The following is a 20,084-nucleotide window of genomic DNA, read 5'->3' on the forward strand; positions in this document are numbered from 1 at the left end:
GGCCCCACGCACAGGTCAGGTTGCCACCCGTGTCAGAGGACCTTTCTCTGACTGGTGGGCTTTGGGGCCCACCTGCTTCCTAGGGTTGTGGGCCCAGGTCTGTCTCGCTGGCCAGGACTGCAGCACCTGCTTGGAGAAATGGCAAGTCCAAGGGAATGGTACACCAGTCTAGACGGCAGGGGAGTAGCTAGTTTGGGCTGCAAAGACAGGTTTCCGTGAACCAGCCTCAGAAGGCTGTGTGCAAACCATGAGGACATTTTTTTTATTGGGTCCTGTACAGAAGAGAAAAGCTGTTTTTCAAAAATCTACAAACGAATCCCTGACTCAGGGCTGGACAGTGGTATACAGTTAGCGTTCTTACTGGTAACCCGTGGCCGAGGTCCTTACAGGCGTCAGCAAACAGGGAGGCTGAACAAGGACCGGGAAAGAGCCCTAGAGCCTAGGGTATTCTGCTTGGGGTTTGCCCTTAAAGTTTTGTAAAAAGTAGAAGAGACTTGGGGGACCACGTCCCCGTTACAAGTATTGCCATTGAATACAAAACAGAGTGAAAACTGAAGGTGATAAATTGACGATTTGAGGCCGGTGAGGCAGACAGCGGCTAGCTGGTGGCCTCTGCCCCCACCCACATGACATGAGTCCCTAAAGGCACAGCAGCAAATGGGCCAGAGGAAGCTTCTCCCACGTCCAGAGATGGACAGACTGCAGTCCCCTGCTCTGCTCATTTGGGGTGGCTTATCTTTCGCTGACCCCATACCCAGGGACTACAGGGACCTCTGAGGCCTAGGATAGGGCAGTCACCCACCCCCATCCCCAGCTGGAGTTGGAACTCCGCCTGGAGAGGGAAAGGAGATGGGCCTGGCCATTGGGCAGTGAAAAAGGGGGCACAGGCTGCTCTGTGCTGGCCTTAAGACCATCTCCAGACCTGACACGGCACGCTACCCCATTCCCAGCTCACAGCCTGGGTATTTCCTGGGAAGACCTATGTCCCTGGCACAGCCCTGAGGGAGGTCTACCCAGGAGAGCAAAGCCCTTCTTTGTGGCTGAGGAGGGGTAGAGGACACCCTTTGTGGGGCCTTTGCCTGCGTGGGTGGGAGGCAAAGCTGGAGATGGGCACCAAGACAGGGAAGCCCACTTCCATTGCTTCAGCTCTCTGCACCAGGTTCCCACAGCCTTGGCGGCAGGATACAGAAGTGGCCAGCATAGTGGGAGTGGCCAGCATAGTGGGAGTGGCCAGCATAGTGGGAGTGACCGGCATAGTGGGAGTGACCAGCATAGTGGGAGACAGGCAATACGGTGGAGTCTTGAGCACGGGGACACTAATGGGGGCCAAGGTGGCTGTTATACCCATGGTGTTGTGCTTTAGCTAAGGTGAGTTTCAAAGAGGGCAAGGGTCATTGAGACGGGGAGGCCTCAGATCGGGGGGGGGGGGGAGTCACTTGCTGAAGGCTAACCCTCACAAAGGCCCTAGACTACCTCTCGCATTTGGTCCATTCAAGTACGAGGGCACATAGACCAGGATTATTCTTCAAACAGCCCTGAGAGATGTATCATGGTCATCCACTCATCAGAGAAGGGAAACTGAGGCAGGTCACGGGGAAACCTGCTCAGTAGAACTTGTTTGGGTTCTGAAGACCCCTGTGCTCACAGAGGCTCTACGGGCCATACCCTTGAGGGGAGGCAGATGCAGGGCCAGTAAAGATGAATGTTGTCCTGTAGCTTCTGGCTTAAGCTTCTCCGAGAAGAGACTTTGTCCTTTCTCATGGTGGTCGGATCTCAGGGTCCCCTATATACCCAGTCTAGCCTCAGAGGGCTGGGGGAGGTGTACCAAGTGTGCAGATGCCACTCACTTCAAAGGCACAGTCTGTCCATTCCTGGGAGGTGCTGTGCTCAGCAGCAGGTCTATGTCCTATGCAGCTATCAAGGGCGGCCATCATTCCTCCAGGCGATATCAGAAGGAAGGAACCACAAGAGGGGCGCAGAGACAACCATCCAATCACCCCTAGGGTGGGTGGCACTTGTCCGCGCTCCTAACACATGCGGTGGCATCTTTGGTGCAGCGCCTCTCCCATCTGTATGGCGTCTCTGGAGAGGCCCGTGAGGGCCCTAGGACGCAGAGCCCAGTGAGTCCGAGTGCAGCGTGACATAGCCCGAGGACTCGGAAGGCGAGCTCAGAAAGCTGCTGGTGCTGCCGCCGCCCACCACGTGTAAGCCTCCGGGCTCGCCCCACGACGCGCTCAGGCCGGTCTGCAGGGGCCCCGCATGCGCGCGCGTGGCCCTGCGTCCATGGCTGCGTTGAGCACGGCCGCCAGGAGGCGTCGGGACCTCACAAGGCTCTGTGCAGTAGGAGGCGGCCGGGAAGGGCCGCGCTGGGGCGGGTAGACGACGCAGGGCCTGGGGCTCGCGCTCGAAGGCGGTCAGCGCTAAGGCATCGGGCAGCAGCGAGACCGAGGCGGAGCGGGCGCCGGGCCCGGGGCGGCGACGCGGACTGCCCGGAGGCGAGTCGTGGGTGCGACGCGGGCCGCCATCCACGGACGAGGGCTGCAGAGACAGCAGGCTCTCGGCCGAACGACGGCGCGGGCGGAATGCGGGTGCGTCCTCAGCGAAAGCCAGCAAGCTCCCGCGCCGCCGGTCGGGCCCCGCGGGCAGCATTAGGTGTGCCAGGGCTGCTAGGTCCTCGCCGGAGCTCCAGCGCGGCAGGAAAGTGGGCAGCGGGACAGCGGCCCATACGTCGGCGTCATCGTGGGAGAACCGCCGTGTGGGTGGGACCTGCGAGCACCCGGCCGGGCTGAAACGGGGCAGCCCTCCTGGAAACCCGCACTGATGCCTCCCCGCGCCCTGCAGAGCAGTGTGTGGGTCAGGGACTAGGACCCCCTGGATCGGTGCTTTGAGATTTGGGGCATGTGACAACCTCTCTGAAACTCGGTGTTGACTGAGCTTGGGTCAGTTGGAAAGTCTCATGGGAAGGTTCACAGACACCAATGGATCCCTCTTCCAGGGCACAGGGATGGGCCCACCCGCACAGGTGACCTCGAGGTAAAAACCAAAGGCTGACAGCCATACACTGCCACTGATATCTGCGTGCATGCAAGCGAGAGAGGGAGAGAGAACGAGAGCAAGAGCGAGCAAGTGAGACAGAGAGGGAGAGAGAGAGAGAGAGAGAGAGAGAGAGAGAGAGAGAGAGAGACTTTTGAGGCCCCTCTGTTCTGCCTCAACCTTACCTGCAAATACTGCATCCGATCCTCCTGCAGGGGCCGCAGAGGGTACAGCTGGGGTAAGCCTCCCTCCAAGGCAGAGAGCTCATACTTGGCCATCCTGTCCAAAGCCACGAAGTCACCCCCGTAGCTGTAGTCAAGGGAGCGCTCCAATACTAGGTCGGGGGAGATGCTGCCATCTAAGCTGGTCTCTGCAGGACAGGACGGAAGCATGGCACCATGACACCGTGGGAGCAACAGGAAGGTTTTTAGGGATCCCCATAAGGAAGGGACTTGTTTGCAGAAAGGGCAGGCAAGGTTCAGAGTTCAAATCCCAGCTACAGAACACTTTAGCTGTGAGGCTGAAGGCTGGAGGCTGCCATATTGCGCTTCTTTGCTCCTCTGAGATTTGGGGTGGGAACTCTATGGGACTAAACACCCCCACAGCCTGACAGCTCCTGGCACACAGACTATCACTACAGGAATATCTGGTGGTGGTGAACATGGTCACCTAAGTGCCATGCGGTGGGGATATACCAAATGACTATTTCATCTGACATCCAGTGATCTCACCCAAGCACGGCCCACCCCAGAGGCCATCCCGAGGCCGTCCTTACCATTGTCAGAGTCCTCATCATTGGACATCAGGGCCATGCACTTCTCCCAGACTGCCTTGAGGTCTGCCCGGTAACGGTCACAGGTCCAGAGGAAAACAGGGAGCAGCAAGGCCTGGGCCACTGAGCACCACAGGACACACAGTACCATCCAGGGCGCTGAGGCATCAGCCCGCAGGCTACTGAAACTCACCACCTGTGGGCACAGGGCTAGCCTGACCTACAGAGCCCTCCCTACAACATCCCTCCTAGTCACAGCCGCACCACCGGTATGGCGGAACCCATAACCCACTGCCCAGAGGAAAAGGAGGACTAGGTGGTAGCTGCAGGAAACAGGCAGGGTCCCGTGCCCACCCTGAGTATAGCTCAACTGTGCATGTCACTCCTCAGTGTGCTGGGCAGCAGCCTCATGGTGCCCATGGGATGATGTGACGTGAGTTACTGCCACCTGCTTGCAAAGGAACAGGCCAGGAAAAACAGGCCTCAAGCCTGTTTCTGTCCCTGCCGTATCTTCCTGGGTCAATGCCTCCTTAGCTCTGCCCCTCCAAGCTCAGACTCCAGAGGAACCCCAGCAGCCAAAGGGCTCTTCCCAGGGTCCCCTCCTCAGTTTGGGAAGTGTTTTAACAATGCTGCAACAAAGCAAAAATGGGCACAGCGTGTCTGTTCTGTGATCTGTGTAATCCTTGGAAAGCCGCTGGATTTCTCAGGGGCTCCATTTCCTCATCTGTGAAATGGGCTTTTTTTTCTTCCTTTCTCTGAGACAGGGTTTCTCTGTAGCCTTGGAGTCTGTCCTGGAACTCACGTTGTAGACCAGGCTGGCCTGGAACTCACAGAGATCCGCCTACCTCTGCCTCCCTAGTGCTGGGATTAAAGGCCTGCACCACCAGTGCTTGGCTACATTCACTCTTTAAAGCATTTATGTATGTGTGTTTTGCCTGCATGTATGTACACCACGAGCGTGCCTATGGGTAGCTGTGAATCACCATGTGGATACTGGGAGGAAACAAAACCCAGGTCCTCTGCAGGAACAGCTGTGTTCTTAACTACCGAACCATCTCTCCAGCCCTGACGTAAGAACTGTTGATAAGGCTTGTGACAAGCAGAGGGGCTCCATCGATGGCACCCACTTCCCAGCTCCGAGAACATGCTGGGGTGGCCCCTCCCGTCTTTACAGGGCTTTGTGCTGCTCAGGGCAGTTTCTTAGCTCTTACCATTGACATAAAGGCCCCACTGTAGGTGAGGACCCTAGAGGGGGAGGGGGATTGGCCTGCTGGGGGCAGAGTGTCAGAGAGAGCCAGGGATGCAGCCCAAGAGGCCCTCGATTCTGAAGCTGCCCTGGATCTGGGTCTTCTCTGGGACTGTGTCCAGCAGCAACTCAAGGCTATGTGGGCAGGCTGGCTCTGGTCTGGCTCTTTCTCTCCCAGACCTTTTGAGGCAGGAGTAAGACAGGAGCTGTTTACTGAGTGTAAACTTCAATCTTGAGCCAGCCTAGTCCAAGCTGTTCCACGGACTGCAGGCAGTCCCGCTGCACCATGGCTAGCAAGGCCTTCCTCTAGGGAGCCTTTCATTTACCTTCTCCAGACTTACAAGGAAGTGCAACTTCAGAGAAGGTGTTAGGGGCCTGCCCTATGCCAATTCAACTTCCCCTACCTACCGGCCACATCCTGGGACCTGGGCAGGGGAAGGCAGTTGCATTGCTTCTAAGGGCCTTGGGGGAGGGGAGAAAGTACCTCTGCGGTGTGACAAAAAGACCCTACCTAGTCAGCTGACAAGGGCTCAAATCTCATCACATCTACCCTGACTTTAGGCAGGTTCTCAACCTCTCTCAACTCTGCCTTCAAAATCTGTAAAATGGGAGTGATAATTCACAGCTCAGAAGTCAAGCCTGAGGTTTCAGCCACCTGATGCAGTCCCTAGGCTGTCCTAGAAGCTCCCTACCCAACAGCCTCACCCACCAGCACAGGGAAGCCCATGAGGCAGTCATAGATGACCACGATGGTGACCACCAGGCCCGTAATCTGCAGCGAGGTCTTGGCAGGCTCCGAGCCGTCAATGGAGGAGCGACGCTTGCCCTGTGTATCCTCCACCACGATGGTGGGCACAGTGAAGGCACGGTGGTCCGCCCGGTGCCCCACCTGCGTGGTCAGTGTCTGGAAGAGGGCAATGGCTGTGCAGACCACGCCCATGGCCACGCTACCACCCACCAGTAGCAAGAAGCAGACGCCGAAGCCAAGGCCGATCTCAGCCACGATGAAGCGGCAGCCATGGGTGTAGAAGCGCTCACTGGTGTCGTGCCAGCCAACGGCAGGAAGGGCCGAAAGGATAAAAGACACCATCCAGATGCCCATGACTGTGTGCACCGCCTGCTTCTTGGCATTGCTCAGCCTGGCATGGGACAGGGCAGGACAGAGAAACCTGGCATTACTCACCAAGGGACCACAGAGGGCCCTGACAAACCTTCCCCACTGACAGTACAGTCTCTACCCAGCCAGCACTGCAGGACCTTGGTTCCTCACTGGACAGCCATTTGTGCACCTGTCCCTCTCGTCAGGCGTTTGTGTGCCGTGACACCCCTGTTCAGTCATGAGCACCCCTACCTGCATGCCCCCCCTGCAGTCCTGGACCTTCTCACCCATCCTGGCACAGCACACCCAGACGTCGGTGCTCACCGGTAGTTGACTGGCCAGCGAACCATCCACATGCGGTGGTAGGCGATGGAGGTGACGGAGAAGCAGGTGGCTAGCGTGAGGGTGTAGAAGGTGGACACGAACACCTTACAGAGGCCCTCGTTCCACTCGTAGTCGGGACGCTGCCTCCGCAGCTGCACGACGGCGTAGGTGGCAATGGGCACCGCCACGTTGAGCATGTGGGTGGCTGCCAGTGTGCACAGCAGGAACTCCAGAGGCTTCCACTTCCTCTGCTTGGCACCCACACTGAGGATGCCCCAGGCGTTGGCTAGCAGCGACAGGCCTCCACACGCCAGCCAGCCGACCGCACTGCCAGGCAGCCGCCGCTCATCACTCATGGTGCAGACGGGAGCTGGCGAGTGGCTGAGGCATCCTCCTCCTCTTCACGATGCAGCAGCCCTCACACGTCGGGGCTTGGTGATGCCAGTGGCCACAAGCAGCTGGGAAGGGAGCAATGGACACTCAGTGAGATATCAGACAACAGCACAGAGCTCCAAAGGAGAGGCGAAGAGTCCTGTGTGGCCCTGGCTTACACCAGGCTGCTGTCCCAGAAGAAACTCATAAGTTATTGGGCAGGAGGCCCAAGGGGCAGTATACAGGGGTGCCAAGTAAGTACACATTCCCTCACTTTCACTGAGTTTTCTTTATAAGATTTATGTAATGTACGTTCAGTGTTTGTACTATACGCATGCAGTGCCTTCAGAGTCCAGAAGAGGGCATCAGAACCCCTGCAACTGGAGTTACGGGTGGGTATAAGCCACTGGATGAGGGTGCTGGGAACTGAACCCAGGTCCTCCGGAAGCACAAGTGTTCTTCATCGCTGAGCCATCTCTCCATCCTCAGTCTGGGGTTTTAAGGGACAATGTCTCACTATGCAGCCCTGGAGAGCCTGAAACTGCTGTGTAATGTCTCACAGAGAGCCCTCTCACCATCCCTACACAGACATCCCAGGCACTTTGACCATTTACCCAGCCCCCCATACCTCCCTTTGCCTTCTCTGATCCCCCAGGTAACCTGTGAGGTAGACATGAGCTGGCAACCACTCTCACACCCACCCTGAGAGTGGGTAGACCATCTCTCATAGTGAGCCTCTGCACAGACCCTGGCACAGCCAGAGACTATGACCAGATCTGCATCACAGGCTGTGGGGTCAGGGGGCCAGGGCCCCATCCTGAGGAGCACTATGCTGGTTCCATGGGGAAGCTTAGGGAACAGACAGCAGACAGCATTATCTCAAAAGCCTAGGGCCCAGGTACCACCCAGCGGGGGGCTGTAGGAGACAGCAGTGTGCCGGGAGCCGGGTCCCACTCCTGGTGGGTAATGTAGGGGACAGCAGAGTTCTGGGAGCCGGGTCCCACTCCTGGTGGGTAATGTAGGGGACAGCAGAGTTCTGGGAGCCGGGTCCCACACCCAGCGGGGGCTGTAGGAGACAGCAGTGTGCTGGGAGCGGGTCCCACTCCCAGAGGAAGCTATGGACTAGTGTTGTCCTGGAGTCTTCAGCTGGGAGTGAGGGACATATGATCCCGGGCAGGAGGTAAGCATGTAGGGGAGGTGTCACACACTACTAGAAGGCTGATTGGCAGGTCCTCCCGCCCCTCCCTCGTCCAACCTGTGCTCCCCGTGTGGAGCACTGCATTCTGGAGCAAGCAGCATGCAGAGGGTCTCCATGCTAAGTGAAGGCTCCCTGCAGCCCTATTAGCTGCACTACTCAGGACCCAGCACACCCTCAGCCTCACATGGTGCCTCCAGCTGGGGACGGAGGGACAATTGCAGTCACGCTTCCCAGCTCTCAGGCAGGGAAAACCAAATTGTCCTGGCCAACAGAGCAGACATTCTCTGCAGGTCTTGTCTACAATTTCTTTTCTTTAAAAAAAAAATAATAATTTTGAGACAAGATCACTCAATGTAGCCTTGGCTGTACTGGGGCTCGCTCTGTAGACCAGGCTGGCCTTAAACGTCCAGAGATCCGCCTGCCTCTGCCTCCCCAGTGTGGGATTAAAGGCGTGCGCCACACCCAGCCCTTGTCTGCACAGTTCTTTAAACCTGCTGTAGTCTCTTCGTTTGCTTTTGTGTGACTGCCCCAGGCCTGCCCAGACTCTGTCCCGGAGGAAGGGTCTACTGCTGCCTGCTGCAGGCAGGGCAACTTCTGCCAAAGATTAGGTCGATGCTTGCAGACACTAGGGTGTAGAGTAGCCCTATCCGACTGAAACCTCCACCAGCATCTGGGTCTAGCCAACCTTCTCAGCTGCAGACTGGTCTCCACAAAGGTGAGAGAGGAAGAGCTTTGTGGACTGGCCTCAGGAAGCTGGAGTCCAGCCCCCGCTCCCTGCTTGTTACTTGATACCACCCCTGCACCTCCGTTTTCTAACCCACCAATGAGACGTGACAGTGCCTTTCTTGAAGAGAGCTGGTGCACTCTGCCAGGCAAAGTACTTAGATCGGAGCCAGAGGCACAGTGAGCCGTCAGTAAACACTTCCCTAGGCCAAAGGCAAGCATGGAGGAGAGCCAAACCGAGGTCCTCACCCGGGCTTCAATTCAGTGGTCTAGAGGACAGAGACCTGGGTACCGGTGGTGAGGGAGGCACATTTCTCCGGCGTCTTTAATGGGTGGTACTGCTGCCATCCTCATGGCAGAAAGGCATTTCGATGAAGGCAGAGAGATAGATCACCCGCCAACATCTTTATGAACCCGAGCCAGGATTCAAACTGCGTGCATCAAACACCAACGTCATGGTCTCCAAGTCCTTCTAAAAAGTCCCCAACAAGGTACTTCACTGCTCCTAGAAGCAAGGGCTGTCTGAGCTGCTGGTCCCTGCAGAATAGCTCCTAACCAAGCTGAGGGCAGCTGAGAGCAATGGGCCAGGGCAGGCCATATTTGACCCCAGGAATCCTGGAGGCTGTATTCTGGGAGGGGAGGGATGTTCTGTAGAGTTGGGGAGGGGGACGGATATTAGATCCTCTTAAATGAAGAGCCAGTGGGGACACGCGGTTGATGCCCACAGCAGCAGTCACTGGGGGCCAGACCCCACTGGGCCCCACCGCGATTTGGCGACTCTAGCCAGCAAAGCTCCTTCTGCAATGGATTCCAAGCGTCTCCAACATTTCCAGGAGGATGCTTCCCACCTCCGTACCGGGAACCCCCTCAAATCGCCCTCCCCCAAGGCAGGCCACAAAGCAGGTGAGACCATCCAAGAGACCCTCACAGGCCTTGAAGCCTCCTCCCTCCGCAGGGTCTGCGGGCAGGGCCAGGCCGTGACGTCACGACCCCGGGCCAATGAGGCCGCTCAGCCCCGGGGCTGTATTGCGCAACAAAGAGAACCCAGAACTTGAAAGGATTCCCCGGGTTCGGGCTGTGCCCACCGGTCTCCGAAAAGCCTACGCTTGGTGATATCGCCTCCTGGCTGGCCTCTGGTCTGCCTAAAGGTCTCCAAAGGCCCAGATGGACGGCGGCCCAGGGCACAGAGCGCAGTGCACCCCTCTTGACACCCCACTTATAGGTTTCGGTCTCCCGGGGTTTGGTTGGTATTTTTACCCGCCCCTAAAAGGCGCATCCCTGCCGGCCTGGCTCTTATAGATCTTCCAGTTTCCAGCCCCGAGGGCGCGTCCAAGCGACGGCCTGGGGAGCCAGCTTAGGGGTGGGACTGTGTCTCAAACCCGCACCCTCAGTTTGCGTTGGGCATAGGGGCCTGGGACCCATAAAGTAGCCACGCCTGCCTGCTGCCAGCAGCCAAGGACTGCGCTGCCTGCCCTGGAGGCGGGGAGCCGAGGGAGAGGCTGGCTCGGAGAAGTTACCCTGAAGGTCCCCAAGTTGGTGGTGGTGGGGCGATCTGGCCCTAAAGACTGTCCACGGCCACTCCGACGAACCCCGCGTCCCACCAGGTGCTCGCAGAGCCTTCTTGTCCCGTCCTCCCGTCCGGATTTCCCCTTCGGTGCCCCTGGGCCGGGGCGGCGGCGCTCACCCAGCATTCGGGCGCCCGAGGCTCTAGCTCGCTGCTCCCGCCTCCGGCTCCGGCTGCGGTTCCCGCGCCCTGGCACTGAGACCCCGCCGCCAGGGGCTGCTGGGGTGGCTGGCGGAGGAGCAGCCCGAGGGTCGGGGCATCCTGGCGGCGGCTGCCGATGGCCAGAGCGCTGCGCTGCGCTCGGCCCCGCCGCCCTCCCTCCCTGGGCACCGCCTCCGCCGCGACCGCGCTCGGCTCCCGCCGCTCCGCTGGCTGAGCTCAAGCGGCCGGGGGCGGGGGGGCGGTCCACGGCGCATGCCTCTGCCGGGGCCTCCGCGCCGCCCCCTGGCCGCGCCCCGCCTTCCCGGCCGCGTCGCGCTGGCCCCCCACTCCCGCAGCCACGTAGCCCCAGCAGCCTCACTGAAGTCCCTTAGAGCGCACGACGGGACCCGCCCACGTTGGGGCCTTTAGGGACTGGGTCACTTGCGCGGCTGCCCCTAAACCGCCTGGAGTTGAAGGGCGGGCCTCGCAGGCCAGAGAAAGGGGAGTTTGGAGGTGGAGAGAACACAGGACAGGGGATATGGGAAGTCAGGGAAGGAAGCCATGTCATGTTGCATCCTTGACAATGAGGGACAGGATTCGTGCGCCTGAGGACTAGTGACTTCTAGGAATCAGAGTAGAAGGAGGCAGGATAGGGCCAACCAAAGGTTCCAACTTAATACCTGTGCCTTGGGCGCTGCTGGGAACAGTGCGGGAACCTCGGGGCTGCAGGGTGACTGACCCTCACTGGTGGACTCAGCCTTGTCCCCTCTGACGCTTGGGCCAACCAAGCTGATTAGCAGAAGCCAGGATCTGAAGCCTGACTCCTGGCTCTTCCTCCCCTCCGGGAACCCACCTTGTCAACACTTCTGGTGAAGCTTGTCACCCCTACACTGCCCAGCTCCTGTGTGAGGGAAGTGTCCTGTTCTCCATGGGAACTCTTCAGACCTCTCCAGTCAGAGCAGAGCTGACATCCTGACCCCCATCCAGGTGACACAATTGGCACAAAATCTTCTGGGCCACTCAGGGTTGTGTGGGACAGGACCATCCTTTTGCCTTCCTGGGCCGGAGACCTGTGCCCACAGGAAGATGGGTACCAAGGACCAGACACACCTTAGTTGCAATCCAATAGATGCCTGGTGTCCTGCAAGCTACCCTCACTCAGGAGCTTACTTCTGTCCCTGGGTGCCAGGTGGGCCTTAGGGTCACTCCTCAGAAGTCGACATTTTTTTAATAGAGGGTTCATGTAATATGCAGGGCCTGGGAAGGCTCTAGGTGTGTCCCCAACACTCCCCAGGGTTTCTGGGAGTGGTCAGGACTCCTGTGCAGGCGACCCTGGTTATAAATAGATTGCCAGCAGAGGGCGGTTGTAATCAAGTGTAGCATTTTATTGCTGGGTCTATGAAGGACATGCCTCAGGGAGCCCAAGGCCTAGGTCCTGCTTAGGATGCCATGGTGGGTCTGGGTTCACAGATCTTGCTAGTGTGCTTTCTGCTGGCCCGAGAGTGGCCTCATCACTGCATCAAGGCTGTCCTTGTGGCATAGGCTGGAGACCTGAAGGTTGCCTAGGGATCTGCGGGACAGGCAGAGCTGATGTGGCTGTATGTGGGAGAGCTGGTCCTCTCCCCTACTTCCAGGCAGGAAGTAACCCCGTCTTCTGGGACCCAGGCCGAGACAGATTCCGAAGCTGAAGCTCTTGGCTGGTGTTTCTGCACATCTGGAGCCGGGTTCTTCCTCCAGGGGCCTCAGGGAGCTGTATGATAGGCTGCAGCTGTTGGCAGGACACTTTGCCTTCCCCGTGCGGTGGGACAGATGTTTGGGCTTCAGGGATAAACCCAGGCGCCACCTCTGGCTGTATGGTGGGCAGGGGGTGGAGTCCTGGCCCCTGGAGAGGCCTTGATGGCTATTTGTGTACCCTACACACCTAAGACAGCTGGGTCACAAGCACACACACATATCCTGGTGACAAAAACAGTTCCATAGCACACATCAACTGCTACATACAGCACCACAGATGGATGTGCACAGAACCTCACAGCACATATGCATATAGTAAAACAGACATGCACATGTGCCCCACCACACACACACACACACACACCGCTGCCTGCAGTTACACAGCCACTCCCTGACTCCACTGACACACTGCCTCCCAGACCCTCATCCACACAAGCCTCTCCAAGTAGCCCCCGCCTGAGTGGCTGGGAGTCTCCCAGCAGATGTGGCATCTGGACCTTCTTTCCAGGGGATCGGACCAGGCAGTGCAGATTCTCCCCACCCATCGTCTGCTTAGGCCCTTAAGCACAGAGACGGACAAGAGCCCTTGCCGAGGGGACGCACACAAGACTCAGGCAGCATAGGGGCAGTGGGGTCCCAGGGTTCCCACTACAATACAAGGCCCCATGTGCACCTCTGAGATTCCAGAGCTGGTGCTGGGAGGGGTGGGGCCTGGGAGGAAGGCAGTGAGCTCCCAGGAATGGAGGGCTGAGGTCACACACAGGAGGCTGACCCCCAGTGAGAAAACAGACCCCCGACCTCAGACAAATGACCACCTAGACATCATGGGTCCAGCCAGACAGCAGCTTTATTAGTGGTGCTGGTTTCTTCACAGATCATTCAGTGTGCTCTGGTGTCCGTGGTGGCCTTGGGGACAACACTGGGGAGCAGTTACTGGAGGGATATAAATAAAGCTTTGGTGCACAGGTAACACTGCCACACAACACCACACAACACTAGCTCTCAATGGAAATTGGGGTTTGGCCATGGGGGCTGTTTCTAAGTGACTGCACACAGGGCTGTTGCCACAGTGTGCTGACCCCAGGGCAGGAGGAAGACTCCTAGGGCTGCGGCTCCGTGTGGCCCTGTCGCTTCGCCTTCATCTGCAGATAGCGGCCTTTGCCTTCTTCAAAGCGCTTCTTCTCGTCCTCGGTCTCAGGCTGTGGCATAACAAAAGAGGGCACGTTAGACACCAGAGAGCTGGGGGGGGGGTGTCTGCATTGTCCCCAGAGGGCACGTTAGACACCAGAGAGCTGGGGGGGGGGTGGTGTCTGCACTGTCCCCGGAGGGCACATTAGACACCAGAGAGCTGGGGAGGGGGTGTCTGCATTGTCCCCAGAGGGCACGTTAGACACCAGAGAGCTGGGGAGGGGTGGTGTCTGCATTGTCCCCAGAGGGCACATTAGACACCAGAGAGCTGGGGGGGGGGGTGTCTGCATTGTCCCCAGAGGGCACATTAGACACCAGAGAGCTGGGGGGGGGTGTCTGCATTGTCCCCAGAGGGCACATTAGACACCAGAGAGCTGGGGAGGGGGTGTCTGCATTGTCCCCAGAGGGCACATTAGACACCAGAGAGCTGGGGGGGGGGTGGTGTCTGCACTGTCCCCGGAGGGGCACATTAGAGGTCAGAGAGCTGAGGGTGTCTGCACTGTCCCTGGAGGGTGCTAAGGACCTCCGCCAAGGGGCTTCAAGGTGGCAGGCACTAGTATCCTGCACACCTTCCATAGCACATGGAGTTCCCAATCCCAGGAACAGCCGGGTTAGAAATTCTGTGTCATGAAGGAGAGTAGAATTGTCCACTCCAGGGAACAACTGCTCAGCCTTTGTCACAAAGGGAAGGCAGGGGCACCATGTGGGCTGTGGCCTTAGAAAGGCCTCTGCCTTACATTAAGAGCAACAGTATCACCAGGGGGGGAGGGGTTCCTACCAACCTGCCCTGGACTGTGAGATCCTCAGGCAGTGGCACCTTGGGCTGAGCAACTTAAGCAGAAGGGCAAAGCATCAGCGGCAGGACCACCCGACCAGAGGGATTTAGCTGCAGGCTGTGTTTTCCTGGTGTCTACTGGCCTACTGGGACTTCACTTTAGGAGCAGTCTGGTTTCACTATGAACCCCTGGGCAGATGTCATGGCAGCAGCAATTGGGTGGTCACTTTTGAGGTCCCATCTGTCTTGCCTAAAGTTCCATCTGACACCACCCTGGCCAAGGAGCTGGGCTTAATGAGCTGTGCTAATTCCGCTGGGATGGCATTTCACTGTGACATTATGAGGGTATCCGAAAGCCAAGGAAATGGGGCAGGTGCCCTTCATCCGGGATGACACCAAGTCCTGGCGGCTATTTTTAGGCTTATGTGCTTTATAGACCTTCGGTATATTGGCAAAGGAGAACCACCAGCCAGAGGACTTAATGTCAAGTCACCAAATATTCCCTTCCTCCAGCTTTCCTCTAAATGTCACCAGGTGTAAACTTTCCAGGCTGTACCAGCTGGGCGTCAATGGGACACGAGGTATTTAAAGACAGGGACATGCTCTCCACAGGGGTCCGGTTATTGTTTGCACACACGGAATGTAGCCCTGGCTGTCCCGGAACTCCTTCTATAGTCCAGGCTGGCCTCGAATTCAGAGAGATTCACCTGCCTCTGCCTTCCGGATGCTGGGATTAAAGGCGTACGCCACCAATGCCACGTCATACAGAAGTTTAGTTAGGGTTACCCTACACAGGAAAATGCTCCTCCCAGAAGACATAGGGTGCCAAATAAAAAGTGCAGAGCAACTCCCGAGCTAGGTACTGCTTTTCTGACAGCCAGGGCCCATGGCATAAGCACCTACACGCTAAGTGATCTCTCACGGGAAGTGATGTACACCAACACTGGAATCTCAAAGTAAAATCATTTGCTTATTAACTTAGCTAAACTGAGGCTTCCCCACACTGGTTTGTCCAGCGCTAAGAAAACTGCACTTTCTGCTCATTCACCTGCTCACATGCTCTTTTCTTTTGGCCTCCAGAGCCTGGGGGCACGGTATTGTTGGCTATGAGCTGCCTGATCTATGCTTTTTGGCTATGGCTATGAGTGTTCTGAGTTACCTCTCCCTGTGGGCTCTAGCAGGCTGGGAACTTGTGACTTTGGGGCTCTCTGATCATCTGTCCCCGTGAGAAAGGAGCTGATCTCCGAGATCTTAAGTTCCTCCCAGTTGAACTGGCTCCTCCCCTTTTAACTACAAGAAGACTCTGGTGCCCATAAAGGCAGAGGTTCCTCACTTAGGTAGTGATGTCTTTGAGCCAGGCTCCTAGAGTCCAGAGGTGGAAAGTAACTCAGAACACCCATAGCCATAGCCAATACGATGGGCTACAGTGATCAGTAAGTGGATCAATCATGCATGGGAGCAGAGCCCAGGTTTATCACGGTACTGAATACCAGGCCCTCCAGATCCCAGAGAGTGAGCAACATGACATCACAACATACGGAGAGCGTCAGACCTGGGGCCATTACACTTACACTTGCTAACACACAGGGAAAGTCAGACCTTTACTTTCACATCCAGACGCTTACACCCATCAAGGATGTGAGGAAACTTCCTTCCAGACAATGAACTTTGGGAGGGATGGGGAGGGGGGGTTCATTTGGGAATCACTGCCAACTAAAACAGTATACAGACATCATATTGGGTGCCATCCATGCAGGGTCAGAGATAGACAAGGTGTCCACGTCCAGCTGTGACAGAGACTGCCCGAGTCATTCTCTGTCACAGCCTCAGCAGCCAACAGGCCTTAGTGGCTTCAGCATGTGCCAAAGGCACAGGATGCTTGTCTCACTAGGACGTGAGGGTAGGACCCAAGGAGGGAAATTCTAACAGTCAGCTCAGGGCGGAGGGCAAAGTGGGATCTGGCACTGGGCCTTGAGGCGGCTCTGGTGTTCTCTCATGTTCGATATCTGCAGTAACCTCGTCACCAGGATTCGCCTTCAGCCAAGATGAATGCTGCCTGGTGATGGATGTGTGGGAGGGCGGCCAGGAGGGCATGGCCAAGGCTTTGCAGGAGCCTGTGAGGAAGGTGCCAACTGACGGCCTCATGCTCTTCTCTCTAGGGACTGTGGCTTGCACTCAGTATTCTGTGCCCAGAGATGGGAATCCAAGCAGGCCAAGGAGTCCAATTCTGCCTCACTGCCATCCCAAGACAACAAAGCCTCCTTCCCCTGGAGGGCCTAGCAGGGCAGGACAGGGCAGGGCAGGGCAAAAGCCAAGGACCTTTCATGGCCAGCCTGAGGAGACAGCAGAGTCTGCTGCCTGCCTTACATGAAAACAAGGCCCCTAGCACCGAGGGGCTGGTGGGCTTCCTACCCAGTGACTAACAGAACTGCCGTGCCCTGTTGGGTCTGGAGCTGACAGGAGACAGATGGCTCCCTGTGCACAGCCCTCACCACGACACAGCTGCCACTTCCTGTAGCCTGACCCCCTCCATGGGCAAAGTAAATAAACATACGGTGCTGGCTGTGCCGTTTCTCATGGAGTTAGGGAGGTGGGAGGAAGGTAAAAGTTCTTCCATGGAGACCCAAGACTGGCATCAGAGAAAAGGAGCTAGCGAGCACTGGGCCATGCAGCTCCTGGCTGCTAGAGTATCCACCTGCAGCCCCGAGCAGGTTCCCCATGCCATGCCAAAGGCAAAAGGCAAGACAAAGGGAATTGTTGGAATGGAAGGACCTGTCTAGTGGGAAGGATGGAGAGGTGACACAGGGTGCGGTCTGGGTCCATGGATCTGGTTGGGAAATCTCCCATGCACTATTGCTAGGCTCCCTCACCTGAAATAAGAACTCTGAGGGGCAGTTGAAGTATGGCCTATGGAACCTAGCATAGGTGTCCCTCACATGTGGTCACAGGCACGGCATCTGTGGAGTCATCCTGCCTCCTGAGGCCACATGTACTCCTAGGGCTGGAGCGTGTTCAAGGAGGCAACCATTGCTAACTCAAGGCAGTGGCCCAGGAGGAGGGCCAGATGGCCTGGGGGTCATCTAGGTCGCTGGGCCTTGAGGGCAGCTTGCCCACTCAGAGAACTGCAAGCCAAGGGTGATGTCGCACAGCCATAGGTTAAAAGTACACTGCCTTCTGGATGCTCAGGGCTCTGCCTGGCACTGAGTACCAAGCCCTTCCCCCTGCCTGGCAGCTCCAGGCCTCAATCTGCATCTTTTCCTCCCTCCTCCACACATCCTGCCAAGTGCCATCTCCTGGGCCTGCTTCCACCAAAGGGAAGCCTGTGGCTTTCAGAGCCTCATGCTGCAAACCAAGTGTTTCCATTCTGCATTCTCTATGCTCAAGAACACATTTAGAACAGAGCACTGAGGATGAGTGGCTGACTCCTGCCCTCCACATAATCAATAGCTTGTCCTTTTTGTAATTAGCAAGTGTCTGGTCAAAGGAGGCTTCCAGAGGTGACAAAACACCTTCCTGTTAGCCTGAGGGACACAAACCTTAATTAGGAAGCCACACAGTGCACTCACTCTCATGATCCTCTGGGAGGCAAGAGGGGTACCAGACACTCACAGAATCAATGGAAACATCTGATCGGTGTGGCTGGGGGATCGCGATGTGTGGAAGCCATCAGGCTGGACAGAGACTCAACACAGGACTCACTGTCTCCCCAGTGAGAAGATGGAGAGAGTAACACAGTCCAGCTCTGCCTGAGAACCCGAACACAGCAAGGCCAGGCCAGGCCCGTGGAAGGCAGAATGCACACTGCCGTCCCCTGCAGAAGTCTCCCCATGGAGAGTTATCAGTGCCCTTACAGGGCATCTCTTATCTGTGGGGATGGGCTCACACGGAATCCACTGTTCCCATAGAGCTGAGAAATCGCATGCATAAAGACCTCCAGGAGGCTGGGAGCAGGGGATCAGTTGTGCGGAAGGGAGGAGTCAGCCCGGAGGCCTCTCCCATGGCACAGGCGTGCTAGTCTCTCAGCTATGTTCACAGCCCCCATGTTAGTTGTCTCCACAACAGCAAAGATGAGAAGGTTCATTGGCTCGACAGCCCCGCCAGAGCTGGGTTCTCTCATCTCAGACTCTGCTCAGTGGTCCTTCTCATCCTGGTGGAGGCAAGAAACTGGACCTGGACCGGCAGGATGAATAACTGATCAAAGCAAGGAAATCTTTTTGCTTGTTTTGGGGGTTTTTGTTTGCTTGCTTTGAGACAGGGTTTCTCTGTGTAACAGCCCTGGCTGTCCTGGAAATTACTTTGTAGATCAGTCTGGCCTCAAACTCAGAGATCTGCGTGCCTCTGCCTCCCCAAATGCGGGATTAAAGGCGCGTGCCACTACCACCCGGTAGGAAGTCTTAATCTACACAGGTGTGTGTGGCCTTCATGTTCAGATTCAAGACTGATGGCTTTGTAACAAACACTGACAGCACCGCCAATCAACTGCAGCAGGCTTGGTAGGGCCAGCACTGACAACACAGAAGTGACTGGGTGTGGCCGGTAAACTGCCCAGGACCGCAGCTCTCCTGCTGACGGTGGTGAGCTTTGTTGATTCTACATTGTGCACACTTGCAGACAGTGGGGAGGGCCTCCCCATATCCTCCCCCCCCCACAGGCTCCCAGAACTTCTCTCTGAACCTGAATGGCCACAGCACTCTGATATGCTGTACTAACAGTGTGTTGTAGGCTGAAGACCGGGGTGGGGGTAACCTGCCCCAGGATATACAAGGGGCCAGAGCTGCCACCATAAAACCTGTCTTAGTGGCCCAGGCTTCACCTTGTCTCCTGCCCTTAACACTTCCTTTCTTAGAGTGAGTGGGCTGTGACCCACTCCTTCCCCTGCCTTCTGGCCAGTGAGCTGGCAAGGCTCATCCCATCACACGGTGGCATCCATGTGCCACACTGCTTTGTCGTCAGTGGCTCTTGTACATCATGACTGGAGGTGACAAGTCCCTGTTCCAGCGTACTCTATTGGAATGGCCTGAGTGGACCCCCTTGGTAGACCTACAGGGGAAGAACAGGGGCAGCTCAGCAGACAGCTAGGCACAGGTCAGCACACACTGTGTATGGTAGCCTGGACCTGAGGGGTCCTCAAGAGACACCTAAGCTTGAAGGGCAAAGGGATGAAGAGGCTGGGATGGAGACAGAGGCAGGCCTGTGGAGGATGGTATGTCCTCTTAGCTGAGCCAAATGCCTGTATGATACTCATCATGGCTCTAGGGACTACAGGGATCACAGGTCCCTCTATGTTCCCAACAGTCAGCTTTAAGGTCCTGACATTTTTTTTCATCAGTAGCGTCATCTTGCAAACCCAGAGGCAGAGAGATACTGGACAGAGAACATCCTGGACGTCCTCATCTGTGACTCATTCCCGAGAGCTGGCATGGTGGGGGCCTGCCTCGCTCCTGAGGCTGGGCCGTTCCCATGCCTTCCTGGAAAAGATGCCCCAAACTGCTGTGCTTCCTGCCTCTGCCCAAGGCCACTGAGAACCACTCTATAGATAAGTGAAGGAACAGATGCACAGCCTCGGCTAGCCAAGGGACAAGATGGCAGTGTCCCAACCACAGAAGTGTTCGATGGTCCTGTGTGTGGACCCAGAGTTCTCCAGCTTAAACATGGCCCCTCAGAACCTGCAGAAGCCTGTGGGCTGAGATGTCCATGAGCCCCTGTCCCCTACCCCAGGGAAGCAGGATGTGTGTCCCTTCTGCAGTGCTGGGCCAGGAGCTGCAGCCTCCCTCTGCCCTGGCCCATCTGTGCTATGGGACTGGGATCAGACTTGGGGACTGCAGGGAAGGGAGCTGACTGCCATAGAAACTCTTGTCCTGTCTCCTCCTTAGCATAATGGCTCGATGGGTTTTCAAGTGAGTTGTTATTGAACC

At 57.0% G+C, this 20,084-nt stretch overlaps 2 protein-coding genes across 4 annotated transcripts in view; both read right to left on the reverse strand.

Moving 5' to 3' along the window:
- Positions 1 to 261: 261 nt before the first annotated feature.
- Gpr153 (G protein-coupled receptor 153) lies at positions 262 to 10,678 on the reverse strand. Of its 2 annotated transcripts, none has more exons than XM_057785215.1 (6): positions 10,452 to 10,678; positions 6,475 to 6,932; positions 5,761 to 6,190; positions 3,809 to 4,001; positions 3,219 to 3,403; positions 262 to 2,766 (listed from the first exon to the last, which is right to left on the reverse strand). In XM_057785215.1, the coding sequence occupies exons 2-6, from the start codon at positions 6,828 to 6,830 to the stop codon at positions 2,104 to 2,106; spliced, it is 1,827 nt and encodes a 608-aa protein (XP_057641198.1). In that variant the 5' UTR covers positions 6,831 to 6,932; positions 10,452 to 10,678; the 3' UTR covers positions 262 to 2,103. The 2 variants fall into 2 exon arrangements, with proteins under 2 accessions (XP_057641198.1, XP_057641197.1); XM_057785214.1 differs by having other exon boundaries at positions 262 to 2,835.
- Positions 10,679 to 13,035: 2,357 nt separating this feature from the next.
- Acot7 (acyl-CoA thioesterase 7) overlaps positions 13,036 to 20,084 on the reverse strand; it is an 88,364-nt gene continuing 81,315 nt past the window's right edge. For both annotated transcript variants that reach the window (XM_057784140.1, XM_057784139.1), the window contains exon 9: positions 13,036 to 13,405. In XM_057784140.1, the coding sequence (XP_057640123.1) occupies positions 13,307 to 13,405 (99 nt within the window). In that variant the 3' untranslated portion in view covers positions 13,036 to 13,306. The remainder of the gene's footprint in view (positions 13,406 to 20,084) is intronic.

The sequence above is a fragment of the Chionomys nivalis genome, chromosome 11, assembly GCF_950005125.1.
Source record: "Chionomys nivalis chromosome 11, mChiNiv1.1, whole genome shotgun sequence".
Classification (NCBI taxonomy): domain Eukaryota; kingdom Metazoa; phylum Chordata; class Mammalia; order Rodentia; family Cricetidae; genus Chionomys; species Chionomys nivalis.